At 43.5% G+C, this 18,867-nt stretch overlaps 1 protein-coding gene across 3 annotated transcripts in view; it reads right to left on the reverse strand.

The window, feature by feature from the left end:
- Positions 1 to 18,867, reverse strand: part of CRHR2 (corticotropin releasing hormone receptor 2) — a 152,121-nt gene that overhangs the window by 52,152 nt on the left and 81,102 nt on the right. For all 3 annotated transcript variants that reach the window (XM_077789598.1, XM_077789593.1, XM_021547687.3), the window contains one exon: positions 12,894 to 13,000. In XM_077789598.1, coding sequence (XP_077645724.1) covers positions 12,894 to 13,000 — 107 coding nt within the window. The remainder of the gene's footprint in view (positions 1 to 12,893; positions 13,001 to 18,867) is intronic.

Raw genomic sequence — 18,867 nt, forward strand, 5'->3', positions numbered from 1 at the left:
TGTGTTTGGAGAATTGTTTACCTGGGGTGATTGCTTGGTTGGATTCTGGTGAGGATTGTTTGAGCCTGATGGCCAATCCAACCCACCTGGGGCTGGACTCGAGAGAGAGAGAGTCACGAGTTGTGTGAGAGTCAGAGAAAGTAGTATGTAGTTTTAGTATCCTCCTTTTGTATAGTATATTAATGTATTTTAGCATAGTTATAATAAAGAAATCATTCAGCCTTCAGAATTGAGTCAGACATCGTCATTTCTCCCCACTGGGTTTGCCTGCATTTACAATAGACTCCTTTTGTGGTTTTGGTTCACTGGAGTCAGACCACTAACATGGTGGATTGAAGAGCTCATAACCTGTTGTGCACAGTAGAACACATTTGTCTGTGTGGGCTCCTCTTCTCTGCTTGTCTGCCCACCCTCAAGGGCTGGATGAGGAGGCATTTCCTCACAAATACACCCCCTCCTGTCCTGTGGGAGCTGCAAGGTGAAGGAACAGAAAAAGCTTGGATCTGGACAGCAAGAAACTGCTCATCCACGGGCTGTGGGAGCAAACTGGGAGGAGTGCTTGGTGCTGCGTCCTGCAGTCCCACAGTTCATGCAGCAATCTCACCTCTGGCTGCGCCTGACAGCAGATTTTGGGCAGGAAATACCTCCCTGAAAGACAGCAAGGCACAAACAAGGGGTGTGTGTCACCCTGAGTGAAGGAGCAGGCAGAAGGAAAAGGATTTCCTTGAGAAGAGAAAAGGACAATTTCTGACATGGAGAGAAAATATATTGCCACTGGAGGCATCTTGGCTTTGTAAATGAAAGGGCTGATTGACTCCTGATGATTTCTTAAGAACCAGTGCTTTCCCTGCTGAATGGTATCCAGACACCTCCTCCTGAAAGGGCAGGAGGTTCTGACCAGGGCCTGATGCTCAGGAGTCCTGCTGTGGGTTTAGCAGAGGTGTCCTCATCTCATGTGTTCATGTCTTCATCTCCTCATGTTTTCATGTCTTCATCTCCTTGTGTTTTCATGTCTTCACATCCTCATGTTTTCATGTCTTCCAGACATGTTCTTCCAGACAAAAGGTTAAGGAACAAGAAGCACAAATATAATTCTCTATCCTTCCATTTGGAGGGAATGATGAAGGAAGGAAGAAGAAGAACCAGCAGATCATTGATACCTGGCTCTGAGCATGGTGCCACCAGAAGAATTTTGTGGTTTTTTCATCATGGGTTGGTCTACACGACACCAAGCCTATTTCAAAGGTTTTGGATAGGGGAGTGTAGCAAGGAACAGCACACTTTCATGGGAGACTGAGTTTTGAAGTGCCTTGTTTTGTATTTGCAGGAATTTGGGGACAGCTGGCTTGTGCAGAGATGGGAAACAAAGCTGGGGAAGAACCTGGAGCACAAATCTGATGAGGAGCAGCTGAGGAGCTGGGGGTCTGCAGAAGAGGAGGCTCAGGGCAGATCTTCTCACTCTCTAGAACTCCCTGACAGGAGGGTGCAGCTGGGTGGGGGTCAGGCTCTTCTCCCAGGGGACAGGGACAGGACCAGAGGAAACAGCCTCGAGTTGCACCAGGGAAGGTTTAGACTGAGTATTAGGAAAAATTTCTTTGCTGAAAGAGTGGTCGGGCATTGGAACAGGCCCAGGGCAGTGGTGGAGTCACCATCCCTGGAAGTTCAGAAAACCATCTAGATGTGTCACTTGGGGACATGGTTTAGGGGTGGACCTGGCAGTGCTGGGGTAATTGTTGGAGTCAATGATCTTAGAGGTCTACTCCAAGCTCAGTGAATCTCCATGGGTGTGCAGGAAGATGTGGGTATTGCAGTGATTCCAGAGTGCCAGAGCCTGTCTCTGGCTGCGATGGGCACAGCAGATGAGATTATCTGGGATCTGGGATGAGCCTCCCTCCCACCACACACACAGAGCACTCAGATCTGCAGCAGGTTGGACATGAAGAAGAAATTAAGGTGAAAGCAAACATGCTTCTCCTTGGCCTTCTTAATTAGTAAATGAAGAGCCAGGTGTGTTGTGAGAAATTATACACAAGAACCCCTTTATTTGTTCTGAGAACAGACCACGTTGTTCCCTGACAGTTTCCAGCCACCAGCATCCTGAACTGCCTCATGTGCAGGTGTCAGAGCTGGGCTTCCTCAAAGGAAAACAGCAGCAAAGGGGAAAAAAAAAGCAAATTCTCAGCAGCTGACTGCAGCTGGGTCAGGGGTGGGCAGAAAGAGCTTCTGATCGTTGATAGGAAGAGGATGTCCTGCTTATTAGTTCCACCAAATGACCTTAATTGTGTGATTTGACAGAGAAAGCAGAGAAATAGAAACCCCATTCCTTTTACTTGCAAAATTATCAGATCTGGAAAGGCAGAAAGAAAATCACATCAACTCTTTCTGTAAAGGTGGCCTCACTGATTCACAAATGGACATCTATGAATAGCCCTGGTACAATTCAAAGTAGCTTTCTGTTGATTTATTGGGGTTTTATTCTCACTCTATCCATACAGTGTTTTTTTTCCTCTGGGATGCACAGAGCCACTATTTTCCGATTCAAAGCATGAGACAAACAATTAACATTAACAATCATAATAATGTGCCAGCGTGGTTGAAAGCCCTCTGAATCAGTTGAATCATCTGCATAGAAATAATTGCAAATGAAAACTTTATTAAGGAAGCTTGGAAACCTTCTATTAATTCATGTAGTATTCCATTAATAATGATGTTCAATTAAGGCTGCTGTCCCAAAGTCTCTCTCTGGAAACAGCTGATAGGAGAAATAGGAGTGCACTTTGCTGGAGCCCTTCTCATCCCACCACTGGAACACACCAGAAGGAGAATAATGGATAATACTTAAAAAACTATTTCCCCTCTTTAGTATTTTCTGGGGCAGGCAAAGCACATGCACAACCTATAAATGGCACGGAGTGGGAAGAATACCTCACAGCAAGTTATTTCCCAGGCTCTGTGTCTGTCAGGGCCTATTTGTTTTCACCCACATGGAAACCTCCCCTGAGGTCCCCATGGTTTTCCCCGTGTGCTCAATCAGATTCTGGAGCTGCTAATGCTTCCAGATGGGAACAGCAGCTGGAGAGGCTGGCAGGGAAAATCAGCTTCTTGGTGGCACTTGCCTGCGGGAATGTAAATATTCCCACAGGAAAAGCAGGGGAAGGATGGAATACTGGAAGTGACAGCTTTATCATGAGGACGGGAGTGAAATGCTCAGGTGAAGAGGAGAAACAGCATTTTCCATGAGTATTTAGTATGTGCAGAGACCCCAAAAATAAACCCACTGTGGAACCATCTGTGTGTTTGTCTTTTCCAAAGCTGCGCTCTCCTGCCTTCAAGCCAGTTTTTAATGGCAGGGCATGGGGCATCCTGCCTGCTTTAGACACAAAGGTTTCTGCACTGATGTTCCAGGGGTGGGAGGGATGCAGCCAACACAAGACAGAGAGGCAGGGCAGCCCCAGAGTGGCTGTGCTCACTGCTGAGATAAGGGACAACAGAAACCCAGCCCCTGCATGCTCCACAAACACAGCTCCAACCTTAACTCTGCCACCAAGTCACCCATGGGAGAAAATTCCCAGTTTTCACAAGAATGATAAAAATACAGATCACTTCATTTAGTGCAGCATATGATTGTGGCAGCAGAAAAAGATTTAGGACTTTGCTCTAATTTGATTTGTTAAAAGGTGGTCAGATGCCAGTAATTTTTGAACAAAGAGAAAACAGAGCTGCAAAGGAACTCTTTGAACACAAAACACCTTACAGCTCAGGTTTTCTGACAGATTGTAGTTATCAGCCCACACTGTGGAAAGCTGAATGTTTTCCATGGAGAGACCACTGCAGTGGGATTGCCCACATCCGAGGCAGAACTTCAGAAGTCAGAGAGGGAGAGTTCAGAGTAGCTGATCTGGCTGACAGCAGCTGTTTGGGAAATACAGTGTACAGCATGTCCTCATTCATAATCCCCTTAAGGGAGAATACCAAAAAAAAAAAAAAAAAAAAAAAAAAAAAAAAAAAAAAAATCTGAAACAAAATTAATTTAAAAGACCAGCTAGAAAATTCAAAGGTTATGGTTTTGTTTTTTTTTTTTTTTTGTTTGGTTTTTTGTTTTGTTTTGTTTTGTTTTGTTTTGTTTTTACTTTTAATACAATTTCACAATTAGCAAAATTTATTACATTATCTACATTTGCAGATACTGTGGTGATAAACCAAGGAGGAAAGTCTGAACTGCTGATGCTGCTGTTCACATTCTCCTTGGCCTCATTTACACCAAGACATGGTGTGAAATATTTAATTATTTTGGAGCATTTGGCCAGGAATTGAGGAAAGATTGGCAACCTCCCAAATAATCATTCCTGTGCTTGGTCCTCATTCTCATGGTGCTCACTGGGCATTAGGAAAAGTGTCCAGGGGCTCAGCCTGGGCACGTCCCCAGGGAAGTTGCTGTTCCCATAACAGGCAGAGGCAACCCAGAGCTGCCAGGGGTGTCCATGGCCCATTCAGGGGTGACAAAAACCTCCACCTCTCCCCTCTCTCATGTTTTAGCTGACAAAAGCAATGTGCAGCAGCAGAATTCACAGAACCGTGCAATTGTTTAGGGTGCAAAACACCTCCAAGATCATCAAATCCAACCACTGATGCAGCACCCCTAAACTCTGTCCCCAGGTGCCACATCCACAAGTTTTTTGGGAATTTACAGGGCTGGTGACTCCACCACTACTCTGGGCAGCCTGTTCCAATGCCAGACCACTCCTTCAGTGAAGAAACTTCCCCAATATCCAAACTAACGTGCTCCTGACACAACCTGAGGCCAGTCCCTCTCCTCCTGTCCCTGTTCCCTGGCAGCAGATCTGTCCCCCCCCGGCTGTCCCCTCCTGTCAGGAGCTGTGCAGAGCCACAAGGTCCCCCCTGAGCCTCCTTTTCTCCAGGCTGAGCCCCTTTCCAGCTCCTTCAACCCCTCCTGGTGCTCCAGACCCTTCCTCAGCTCTGTTCCCTTCTCTGGACACACTCCAGCATCTAAATTATCTTTTAGATTAGACAGAAGAGGAAGTTCCTGAGTGCTGAACAATTACAGTGGAGTTAGTGAGGGACCTATGTACAATTTAATGGATGAAAACTGAAACTGAACCATTAAGCACTTGAACAGCTGCAGGTGCATCTGCAGTTCATAACTCTAAACATCATCTTGAAAACATATTCTCTGATTTTCCTTCCCAGAGATGACTCAGGATGTGGGTTTTTTTAAAATCAAATTGCACTCCTGAGCATGATTCATATATAAACTGCAAAGACCCAACTTTGCTTTCCTCCCTTCTCTGAAATCTTGGAAAATCTGCAGTGCTGGAAAAGCTCCATTGTTCCCAAAACCATTCCATCATCATCAGAAGTAGAACACAGACAAGTTTTAACTTGTCAGTCAACAAAGGTCTTGTAAGAACAGTTCTATAAATCAGAATTCAAAGAAGTTCATGTCCATCTCCAAAAACTCACAGCCAAAACTTTGGCAGCAACAGAAACATACCAGTAACACATTTCTAGCACAGGACCTGATACTCTTGATTGACTAAAGTTTTTTCTTCTACCACACTGCTCTGCTCTATGGGCTGGAAATCATCCTTTCATATCCACTCACAAACCTGTCTGTAGAGCACCTACATCCATTTTTCCTTGCACTGGCACTGCCCTTTGTCATAAGCAGCTCTTTAGTTTCCAGTGTTTATCCAATGGTGATGTATTTATAGGCAGCAACAACACTCTTCAGTGCCTTTCATTGTGCTAGGTTAAAATACCACAATTTCAGATGCAGCTTGTGAAATCTTTCACATTTTAAGAACAGAGCTCTCTGGACACACTTTTAATTACTGGTATTATTGCAGGAGCTCATGGGGGCCCTGCTGTCTGGGATTTTATTTTGTGTGGGGTAGGGTCTATACAAAAAGAGTAAAGAACAGATCCTAGAGATGTGAGATGAAGAGGGGGTGAGTAAAGGCAGTGGGAAGCAAAGGCAATGGCCTGGGGTTATGTTATGGTTTGACATTGGTGTCATGCTTTTATGAAAATGTATTTGCTTTTAAATGAGTGTGTGAGATGTGACTAGGTATAGAGCAGAGCAGGACTGAGCTTAAAAATAAAGGACAAAACTTTATTATCTTATCATAAAAGGAATACACAGGATTTAGAATGAAAACTTTTTACACCATTCTTTCTCTTTTTACCTAATTTTTACAAAAACACAGTGAGACACAAACTTGGATTTTTGATTAAGTTACTACTCCTTAGATAAATAATTTTCTAGTTTATTAAGGGAGAGAGGAGTCTTTCTTGTACTATAGACTCCTAGAAAACACAATTGTAACCTATTGTATTTATATATATATACATATACATATATATATACTATATGTAAACAGTATACATAGTAACTGCACACAGTAACTATACATAGTAACTAGAGAACATTTGTTATTGTGAAAATTTGTTATTGTGTCACTACTGTGTATGGACCAAAATTGTTTATAGGGTTTTTTTTAAGGATACTTTGTTAAGGACTAAAATAACAACTTTTTTTTGGGGGGGACTACAGTCTACACTTTTTGCTAACTGAAACCAAAACCAAAATTCCTCTGGGAGTTCTCTGCTTTTAACCCCTTGTGTTCTCAAACACGTGTCCAAAGCCTTTGGTAGTTAATCTAAATGTCAGTATCTAAACTTAACCACTAATTGGTTTGACTCCAGGTTCCTCAGAAAATTCACTTCCTTGTCAAACCAAAGCAGGTTAATCAATAGGAAAAGTGTTCCTGGCCTTCATCTGAGTTCACTGGATGAGACCCTTCACGGAGATTCAGGCAGTACAGGCACTTTGGGTGTTTTGTATTTAAAGATATCCCCCTCATTGGGTTTGCTCTTATTTACAGTTCCATAATTTTCATTCCTGTCTGTGGGAACTGGAAAAACAAAAACTTCCACAGACACTGAAAGATTTGATCTGCAACCTTAGAAGAAGCTTGGATTGATGTAAAAATACAGTATACAGCCATTAAGCAGAAAAATAATAAACTTATGCTTCCATAGGTGCAAGTAAGAATATACCTTAAATAAGTGAAAAACTGTACTAATAAGATGGTGAAAGGTTTATAATGTAAGAGTGTAGTTGCATAGAATAAGCTAAGAGTTTAGAAGTTATAATAGAAGAATACATGTGCATGTGAGACAGAAGACTATTGAAGAAAAGCATCCACAGTGCAGCAGAAGTCAGTAAACGTGATAGGTTAGAAAAGCAAAATAAACCCTCTAGCAACTGTTTATTAAGTTAGAAAGTTATATATTACCTTGTGACAAAGAAACTTGTGACTACTCTTGAGCTATGGCTGACTTCTAGCTCCTGTAAAATCTCACGGCCTCTGAGACTGAGCAATAAATCTTTCTTAACCCAAAAATGGACCCATCCGTTCATTTCTAGTGGTGATATCTGTGTTTCTCTCTGGACTTCACTGACAGCCTGGCACAGAGCTGTGTTCAAACCCACATTGCACCCATCCCACCCCACCCAGGATTCCTGGGTGTGGGAACTCAAAATGTCCCTCAGACATTTTTGGAGGTTCCAGGCCCCGGTCAGAAGCATTTGAGACCCTGGCAGGCAGCTGCAAACAGCTGGGATTTTGGGTTTGAGCCATGAAATGATTTACCAACCTTGCAGGAAGAACAAGAAGTCACAAAAGTTTAGATATTAGAGTAGAAGTAGTCACAAAATAGAGGGAAGAATTTTTGAGTGCTGTACAGGGGGGTTTTAATGTTGTACAGGGGGTTTTTACTTTGTACATGGAGGTCAGAGGTTTTAAGATGAAGGGATTTTGGCCTGTCCTCCCTCTTTCTTCTTCCTCACCTCCATGTTCTTGGTGATGTTGGCACTCACAGATTGGTTTAGAGTAGAAAATCACCATTTAATATAGGCAATAGGCATTGGGGAAAAACTGTAAACATGTAACACGTAATGTCCCATATAAAAGATAGAAAAGCACCATTTAATATAGGTAATAGGCATTGGGGAAAACTGTAACCATGTAACACGTAATGTACCATATAAAAGATAGAAAATCACCATTTAATATAGGTAATAGGCATTGGGGAAAACTGTAACCATGTAACACATAATGTACCATATAAAAGAGAGCAGCAGCCCTGGGTGGGAGAGAAGAAGCAGTCGGAGTCAGAGAGGATGTCAGGGTGTGTGTGTGCCTCTGCCTGAGCTGTGAGCAAACCACAGCAGCCCAAGGAGAAAATCTTTTAGATAACTTGCAATAAACTGCCTTGAGACAGAAAACCAAGAGACTGCTGAGCCTTTCTTTGGAAGCACGGCTTGGAGGAGAAGTTTTTCCACCACATGGAGCCACCCCGTGACCTAGGGTGGTTTTCAACACTTGGGGAAGTTTCAAATTGCCTGAATCATGAGTGAAGGCTCTGCTATTGAAGTGGCAGATGGAACAGGCTGAGCTGGGCTGGGTGGGAAGGCAGGAGGTGATGGGGGACATGGAGCACTGACATGAACTCTGTGAGGTGATGTCTTGACCTGGGACTTGCTCCTTCCTCTTGCTCCACAAGAAGAAAGGATTGTGCCTTCGATGTGGAGCCTGCTCTGTTCTGATCACATCAAAAACTTCATCCTTTTAAATGCAAACCAGAACTAATGGTGCAGACCTCCTCCCTGCTTGAGATATCCTCATTCTGCAGGTTCTGAGAGGTGTCACAGCACTTTGCTCTATGAAAACTGCTCTGTATTGATGCTCTGCCTTTCTCCTGACGGGTTTCTACAAATAATTTCATCAAACTCTTCCATTCTTACCAACAGAGGTCTGCAGCAGCAATCCTGCCAAGCCTGCAGCAGATTGAAGAGCAACAGAGTAGTTCAAAGGAGCTTGAAATAGGAGAGGATAAAGGAAAGTAGATAGGAGATGGTAAGGGGGGAGAAAAAGAATAAAATAAGTGATTGTATTGTTTGAGAAAAAAAAAATGTTCCAGTCTTTTGGGGAGAAATAATACGTGGGATTTAGGAAATCTATGTGTAATCATACAAAAGAATGGGAACACTGCCCTAGGCCTATGAGAAAAAAACTTATCAGATGCTTCACTGGGCAAATAGAAAGAGCTAAATTTAAGGGCTACAGGAAAGCAGAATTTCGACACCTCATAACTTCAATTTGCTTTCACTGTCACTGTAGCAGTGACAAAAGATGTTATGACAATGTTTGTAGGTTTGGTTGTTTTTAGTGCTTCCTTTATCCAGCAAGAACATATCATTTTTAATCTGCTGCCTGTCTTCCTGTCAGCACTGTCCTTTATTGGATTCAAAACTCGGCAGGGATGTGGATGCTTCCCAGAACAAACACCTTTCTTCCCCTACTTCTTCTCTGATAACCATTGCACAAATAAAACTTATTCTGATGGAATCCACTCAGGTTACTGCTGGCCACTGCCAGCACATTTTTTAATAACAAATCAGGAGTTTTACAAAGAAATCTTATTCTACCTCAGAGGATGCTCTAACAGCACAGTGACAAGGGAAAAGCCAGAACAAAGCGAGATAAGTTTCTGCATTATCAGCAACAGCAAAGAAAAAATGTGATTCAAAATAAGTATTTTAATCCTTTGGATTGTTTTAAATTGTTTTCTTTTTCTTCATCTTGATTGGTATTACTGATAGCAGAATTCCTCCTATGGAAAATTTCTGCTTCAGCAGTTTGAGACTGTGATTCAGTGGGACAATGAGGCTGAGTCAGTGGAGGGAGGGAGGGAGGGAGCAAACCTTGACTATTAATGAGAACAAACAGACTCTGAGAATCCCAGAAGTGCAGATCCATTCAACAATGCCAAGTGAAGTGCCCTGAGCAAATCTCTCCAAGGCCTGTATTGGAGATCAATCCACTTCTACAGCACAGCTTGTGCACAAATTCTTTGTTTTTCCTTCTTGCTGTATTCCTTTCTGTTTGTGAGTTTGTTTGGTTTTGCGTGGTAAAGACAGAACAGCTCTCACAATTTTAAGACCACCAACATTTAGACCTTGAGCAAGTGATGTTGACTTGCAGCCACAGTGACTCACTGGCATTCAGCCACTGTGCCAGCAACAATCAAGGCCCTCTCCTTCACTTTTTATTATTTAGGTGCTAAATGAAATATTTACTGGCTTGGCTGTCATTGCACAGGTCAGATGCAGCAGAACTGGAGAAAACAAGGCTAAAATGGATCTTCCCAAGAAAAGGGGGCTGAGCTCTCATCCCCTCCCAGCTGTGTGGGGGTCTCATGGACCCCACAAATGGCAGATGATTTCATCACCTGCAGAAGATTTCATCACTGGCTGCTCCATCTGAGATTCCTGACCCTTAAAAGAAGTGTGTGACTACTCAGTGTTTAGGGCAGCAGGACTTTTCTGCTAAATGGAGGGTGGGTTGTGAATGAAGGATGAAGTTGCTTAAGGAATCAAGGAAGAATGAAGCTGGGTGCAAGGTGACAGGATAACTTGGAAAAATAGGGTAGAGATCCAGTTCCTTCCACCTTCCCAGTTCAGCACAAGTGAGGACTAAGCCCCACTGGGCTGGGGCAGCACCAGTGATGGTGAAGCTTATTTCCAAAAGCAGAACACCCTCCTGACCAGCTGAATATCACAGTAACACCCTTTTCCATGCCAGCCAAATATTTCCCCTGCTCCTAAACCCTCAGAGGGAGAGGTCCCAAAGCCTTGCCAGCAGATCTGTTCCAGCAGAGCAGGTGTGCTCCAGTCTCCCCCTTGAGACTGGGCTGCCTTTGGGATCCACCTGCACTGGCAGAGCAAAGGAAAATTGAGCAGGTCCCAGGGGAGAAGCACAAAAATTGGGAGCAGATGTAAAACCTGAATCTTTGTGGAGGTCTCTTCTATTTTCACTCTCAGCAGGGACTCGTGGAGTGAGGTAGATGGATGGAGTGGGGCAGGAATGAGGAACTGGCAGATTTCTACTTTAGGTCAAGATGAGGAGTTATCAGATTGTATTTTTTTGGCCAGGAATTACCTAAATTCTCACCTTTCACCCAATTCCATCATACCTTCTTCCATCCAAAATAAAACAGCATAAAAAAAACAAACCACCAAATAATAAAAATTGATTATCAAACCAGATTTGTTCTTGGGGCACTTTATAGACATAAATGTGATGAAGATGTCCATAACCCAAAATTTGGGTAGGGACAACCTGTAATGAAACATGGATTTGGGTTGCTTTTACTGGAACATCTCTAGATCTTTGGAAAACAGATGTATATTGACAGATCCTGAGGAATCCCATGCTGGTTAACTCTGGCTGCACACTGGACACGTTTTGCATGACACAATGTGAATTTGAAGAGATGGACTATCTTAATTCACAGCATGTACAGGGAAATTCTTAATTGCCACTACTCAGTTGTTGTTTCTGATGTTGAAGCTGACTGCAAAATTTAAACCTTAAAGTTTAAATAACAGAAGACCAATTTAGAAGAATTCAGGTGGGCTGCCTTCGTGTTTGAAGCTGGATACATTTATATCATCCTACCTAATTGTTTTTTTGTTATTTACTGAAGCATTTATAAAAGGCTGAGCATAAAAGCAGGGAATATAGTTACTGCAATAAATAATTTGCATTCTTTATTCACTGCAAATTAATTCAGGACTCCAAGCACTGTGGGAATTAGCTTTATATGCACTGTAGAGGACTTGAAATGAAAGTTTAAACTGATGCATCATAAAAACTCCCGTTTAATATTTTAAGGTGTTTTTTTTTGTTTCCATTAGCATAGATTATTCTGTCCATAGATGCTGGAGTGCAAGAAGATTCCTATTGTTATTAGAGAAGGCCTTGTTAAGAATGCTCAGAAGACTTAGCTAAGACTTTACTGATGCTCTGCTCCAGGAAAAACAGGAATTCTGGCACTGAGGTCACTGTCAATCATCCTGTTGTACTCCTGGGCAGGGGGAGGATGTCCTCCACCCACAGCTTTTCCTCTGCTATTAGGACAAGTATTTTCTTAAGGGTTATCATTGAACAGTACTCAGTGGAGCTGGTTTTAAGTTCAGGTAGAACTCTCCTGGACAACACAGCACAAATTATGATGCCAGAAATGCCAGGTATGAAATCTAAAAAATAATATGAAATTAACCCCCCAGGCCACTCCTATGAAAATAAATTCCTGTGATTCAGGCTGTGAATACACATAGGATGACTGATCCATATCTACTTGTTTTCCACTAATTTGGCTTTCCTCCTGTTTTTTCTCTTCCCTGTAGCCCTAACTCTGCTTTCACTGACATCTCCATTTGCCAAACTCCCCTCTGCACCCTGAACCAGATCAGGGAAGGGTTTCTATGCAGCCTCCTTGATTTGTATTCATCACTTCATGAGCACTGCTGGGGATTAAGCTCCACTAATGATGTTCCTCTTTTTACTTAACAAAACTTCTAAGCCCTTTAATGAAAGAAAAAAACAAAATTAACCCAAAGCAAAATGGAAAGATTTCGTTCTGCCTCCTTTGGTTTAGATCTGGGTTTTAGCTGTCAGGGAATGCAAGACATTATCATGTTCTGCCTTGTGAGAAAACAAAATTTGCCCTCAAAACTTGTAACTTGACACACTCAGATCTTGCTCGCCCTTAATGAAGAACACTGTGCTCACTGATTTTTTTTTTTTGCTGCATCAATAAATCATGTTCAGTTCTTTCCATGACCCAAACAGGCTTCAGCTCAGGAGGAGCTCATTAGTGAGCAAAGCCATGGGATGTGCTCAGGAACATAAAAGCCATGACCACTTTTTAGGACCATCCACCACCTGGACAGAGTCAGGAGAGGGCTGGAGCAACCCAGAAAGTGTCACCCAACATTAGAAACATGCAAACACATTACTCACCTCAAGCACAAGAAAAGCATAAAGGCAACTATAAGGGCCCCTACTGAAATACAGTGGCCCAGGTAGTTTATGATGAGAGCAATCTTGTAATGGAGCGCATACTTCCTCTGGAGGTAAAGAGATAACAGCATTAAATCAGCAGCAGTCTCCAAGCACGGGCATTCAGGAACAGTTGATCACTTCAGAAAACAATCATTATTTTTCTCAGCTTTATATTGACATGATAGTAGCAGGGCTGATGCCTCTGTGTAAGGCAAAGTATTGCCCAGGCACACAAGTACAGGCTTGGTGTCATTTCAATTTGGAGTTTGTCACAGTTTCTTACAAATATTTGCAAAAAAAGTTATTTTGTCCCTTCTTCTCCCCGCCCTCCCCCCTTTTTCTTTCCCCATTTCCTCAGATTTCTTTATTTTAAACCTTTGTCATTTTAGGCGACAAACCTACCAAGACACATCTCAGAATTTCAAAAATTATAAAACATTATTTTCTTGGGAAACAGCACAGTCTTAATGAGCCAGGTTATGCCATTTTCCTACTCAAATGGCTTGGTTTTCACACAAAAATGTCAGTAAGGATAAATAACAAGCCCTTCTCATACAGGCAGATTTTCCTCAGAGGGACATTCCCTGCGGGCTACAATCTTTATCCTTCAAACCAAAGCAGACTAAAAGAGCTGGAACCCAGTGGTGTCCCTTCAGTTCTGGGAGAGCCTGACAAACCAGAGATCCTGTTGTTTTTAGCAGCAACCCAAATATGTGGTGAAATTTTCTGTATTAGTGCCTACTTCCTAGCATGTGGGGGAGATTGTTGGCAAGTTCTTGATCCTGTAAACAAAAAAAAATAAGTACAGAAGTGCTCCCAATCTAAATCAGTGAATTTAGGGGTTTTGTGATCCAAATTTGGCCTTGCAGAAATATCTTTATTGGTAGGCTGCTTTTGGCTTTGGAGAAAGAAGCATCTCCTCTCTTTGCATGGCTAGGAAGAAGTAGACACTATTCAGATAAATACTGAAGATGGCTACAAAGAGGTTTACTACTGGAAGACTAAATGCTCCTGAAAAATGTATTTATTATGAGTTTTGACATTTATTTATTTTCAAGTTAAGCAAATCTTTCCCCACATTGGAATGTTGCTTTCCTTCAGAAGAACAAGGCTCGTAGAAACCAACCACCTACATTTCCTCCCTTGTGATAAAAATATGGAAGTAAAATTCTACAAATGGCATCATTTTAAAACATTTTTTGTCAAAATTCTTTTTTTTTTTTTTTCATTTTTTTCCCTAACAATTTCCATTAACATTTTACTCCAGTGAAAAGAATTTGTCAGTGAATGAATGTTTGGCTGAAACTACAACCAGCAGCTGTGGTTCATCTGTTCCATTGTTCTGTGAAGATAAGCATCTTCCAGCATGTTGCCAGAGAGCCAGGGAGCATTCATGGAATCATTTTTGTGATGAAACCTGCCTACATCTTCAGCTCACAGAGTAATGTGCTGTTTCTGGACACAACTCAACCACGCAGAGTATTTTTAAGTCTATTATAAAATCCCCTAAAATAAATTTCCCCATCCACGGGCCCATTTTCTGAATCGCCTGGAGGTGAAAAGAAAAAAAGAAGCAACAAAACGAAGCTGTGGAATGCAAATTCCACACTGTGTTTTATTTATCCTTCAGCTGAGGGGACACCTGAAGGGAATGAAAACTCACTTGACCTGGTGTGCCTACCTGTGCAATGCTGTTTTATTCAGTAATGCCCTGGCGAGCTGCAGGGCTCATTGACTCTCCTGCTTAATTGACAGAGCCAGAGGATCACAGAACATCTCAAGGGATCCAAAAGGATCATTGAATCCAACTCTGCTTCTCACAACACTATCAAAACCCAACCCCTCTGACTAAAAACTGTTTTCAGACTTGCTCATTTAGGGCTAGAATTCTCCTGGAAGTTGGCAAACCTTGTGTTTTTCTAGCACGAGGCTCCTGCTCTTTAAGTCCAACCCTCCTCTGGCTCCTGACCACTAATTGAACTCCACTCAAGTTTTAAGCAGGTGTGGTTCAAAACATGAGATTAACTGGAAAAATAAAATTATGAAGCTCCTGCTTGATACACCGATGCTGAAGGAAAAAACAGGCACAACTTTCATATTTTCTGCTTCTGATGCTAACAAGGTTTCCTGAAGGCAAATTCAAACATCACAGAAACAAGAACTGCCTGGGTGCTTAGGGAAAACTAAACTGACAGGGTGGCAAGATCACTTTCCACCAGCCTACATGCAGTCTGCATCTCTGCTGGAATGGGAGGCAACATCTTCAGGGCTGAAAAGCACGTGCCCAGAAAATCATGTGTTTGTTCCACAAAGCTCAGCTCTTGCACAGCTCTTTTCTGGCTCACCCTCTTGGACACCAATACATCTAAAATGTCAACAACCTTCTCCTGTTACCCAATATCCTTCTGCTTTCAGGAAGATTCACTTCATTAAAATAAAGATTTAAATGCTGTTCAGGCTTAGGAGGAGGGTTGCTAGATTTGAAATGAGTTGGAGAAGGAGATCACAGAATCCTGGAAAGTTTTGGGGCAGAAGGGACCTTAATGATGATTCCTGCCATGGTAAGGAGTGACAACTACTAGACCAGGTTGTTCAGAGCCCCTGACCTGGAACACTTCCAAGGATGGGGAATGCAGGGATGGGGAATCCAGGGATGTGGAATCCAAGGATGGGGAATCCAGAGATGGTTTTACCCCCTGGCCACAGCAGGTCACACCACTGCAATCCCATTCCATGACATTAGACATGACAATCATGTCACACCAGGTGGGGCAGGAGTGTCTCCAGAGTTTCTAAACTGAGGAATGAACCACAATGTCTTTACCTGCTCTGGCTTTGCACATCTAAGGTGAGGTGGGCTCCCCACAGGCAGGCTAATGACAGACTCATTCTGCCCAGGGCACTTTTCCCCTTGCTTCAGCGGGAACGTGACTGCTAAACTTGCCCTAAACCATCCAGTGAGTGGTTTGAATCAATAACCACCTAATAACAGCACTCTCAGAGCATCTGACAAGGATCTTGTTTCCTCTAACAGAACTTACTGACAGGTCCTGCCAGTGTTTACAGCTCATGTCTCCCTGGGAGGCTCCACACGCCATTGCCAGTCAGTCACTTCCAGTTTCCTCCTGGTGCCAGGATGATCTCAGCACCAGCACAGCTCAAGGACACCTCTCCAAAGACTTTCAGAAGCAACTGGGAAGTGTCTTTGTGATGCCAGATGACTCTGAGCTCACTGCTTTCCCGTCCTGAGCCAGCTGGGAGCTGCTGTGGCTGATGTGACCGGGCTCCTATGCAGGATCCATTAGTCTGAGCCCAGCGTGGTGCTAACTCAGCTACTCAGCTTGAAGCCACCTCAAAACATCAGCAGAAGCAAATCCATGTACAGCTGCCAGAGACCACAACAGCAAAGTTCCTGATTTACAGCTCTTTTTGGAGGCTAAGATGTATCTTTTGCTGCCTGAGGCGCTGACTTTTCTTCTAAGAAGAGCAGAGATTTGTGTCGGACGCGGTGAAGGCCCGTTCAACACAGGAGCTTGTAGGCTGAGGAGAACCTTTCCATTTGTCCCACATTGTGCCACCAAACAGCCAGCTGGATCAAAATTATGTCTGTGTCTTGCTCCTGTGTCTGAAGGAGGAGCCAACTGGTTGTTCAGAGGCTGAGATTGAGCCTGACATGAGGACACCAACACTCGGGTACCCACCCAAGGCAAGGGTTAGCAGCAGCTGGACACACATGCACCCTGTGTCCCCTGAGGTGCACTGGGGACATTTGTGACTTCCAGCTGCTCCTGGTGGGACCTCCATGGCTGAATCAGAATTTTTAAGGTTGGAAAAGACCTCTAAGATCATTGACTCCAACCATTCCCTCAGCAGCACCCTGTTCACCACTAAATTTTGTCCCCAGGTGCCACATCCACAAGTTTTCTGAACACTTTCAGGGATGGCGACTCCACCACTGTCCTGGGAAATGCCTGAAAATCCTTTCAGAGAAGAAATTTTCACTAATACCCAGCCTAAACCTCCCCTGACACAACCTGAGGCCATTTTCTTTGGTCCTGTCCCTGTCCCCTGGGAGCAGAGCCCGACCCTACAGGTGTCCCCTCCTGTCAGGAGCTGTGCAGAGCCACAAGTTCCACCCTGAGCCTCCTTTTCTCCAGGCTGAGCCCCTTCCCAGCTCCCTCAGCCCTTCCTGGTGCTCCAGAACCTTCTCCAGCTCTGTTCCCTTCTCTGGACAAGAAGGACACAGGTATTCCAAAGGACAGTCTGGAGACACCGAGACATTTTAAACGACACTACACAACTACATTTAAGGAACTAGATCTCAGAGTGGGAATCTAGCAGCAAATCAATCCCAGAGCAGAGTTTTATCAGCCACTGCCACAGGTCTTAACCACAAGCAGAGCAATGATGCATTAATATATCCCAGGGAATGGGTGGAACTGAGCTGATGGCCCCTAAGACTGACCCACAGCTGAAAAAACCCTAAAATTTCTATTGCTACATTACCAAAACTCTGCCATTGATGTTGAAAAGTCCTGTTCCTATCCCCTGTTATCAATGACCAAATTAAAACCATGTGATTCTTTAGCACTCTGCCTGTGAGTGGTCAAGCTTAAAAGCAGTGTTGGTTTATCTGGATTAAAAATAAACACAAGTCACAGGGCATAACACCCAAGCTGATGTTTAGCATCTGCTAAACTCAGTAAATAACAATAGACCCACTTGTGTGCCTGAATCTCACCTTTAATCAAAATGGAGCAAATCTGTGGGGATTGTTCCTTTTTTCTATTTTTTTTTTTTTGAGATCACAAAGTATTCATCTGTAACACTGAGCATTATGAGAGATTTCAAAAATATTCACAAATATTAGTATTTGCAAAGCTTGTCACAAATCTTTAAAGATGCAATAAATGAGTTTTTAAGCCTCTGTAAGCAAGAGTGAGGGAACATCTGCACTTTCATCTGTTTAAGAAACAGCTATTTAAGGAGTTTTAAGCTATCACCATAACTGCAAAGTTTTTAAAAGCAAAAACAGAATAAAGGGAACAATCCTGTCCTCTGCTCAAAACACTTCTCCAGCCTCTTCAAATAAAACCCCTCTGTATTTGCTTGTGCACAGCCAGCCACTGCTGGGAGCTGTGCAAACACGTAAAGGAGTGGCTGCAGCTCACTGCTCCCAGCTGAGGTTTCTGTACCACCCAAACCACACCACAGATATCGAGTCTTGGCCCAGCTCTGCTCCCCATTCTCCACATCAGCCCTGGCTCCACAGCCCCTCTCTTGCTCACTTGTAGGACATGGTCACTCTGTCCCTCCCAGCCCCACAGCACTCCTGCAACGATGCACTGAGATGGTTTAGGGACCTGATTCATCCAAAAAAATGACCCAGCAGCAAGTTAGCTTTTCATTTTAAATGGGAATGAGTGGTAAGGAGGGGCTGCACTGGGGTGCTCCCAGCTTAGGTTGGCCTAGATTGCCTTGGGAGCCCCTCCACCGTGCTAGAACACCTTGAATGTCCCTCTGGGTGGCAGAAAGGTACTGGCACAACTTTTCTCAATTCCTAGAAGCCTCTAGGAAAAGGAGGAGGGATTAAACTAGCCAGGGGGTAAGAACAGGTCCTCCTCAGCAGCTGGTGTGTTGTTACTTGTTTTGTGATTCACTGGAGAAAACCCAGACTGACCAAGCACGTGGATCTTGCAGGATGGATGCTGCACCACAGCCAAAGCACATCCTGGCTCTTTGGGACCACCACAGAGAGTCCCTGAGTACCAAATGTGGGATCTCCTCTTCCTCCTCTCTGTCCCTGGCACGGCACAACTACAAGGACAGAATGAGTTGAATGAAGCCCAGAGCAAACCAGTCTGAGCTGCTGGGCTCCACCCTGGAGAGAAAAGCCACTCCAGACACAGAGACAGAAGCAACACAACACCTT

This window comes from Lonchura striata, chromosome 1, assembly GCF_046129695.1.
Source record: "Lonchura striata isolate bLonStr1 chromosome 1, bLonStr1.mat, whole genome shotgun sequence".
Taxonomy (NCBI): domain Eukaryota; kingdom Metazoa; phylum Chordata; class Aves; order Passeriformes; family Estrildidae; genus Lonchura; species Lonchura striata.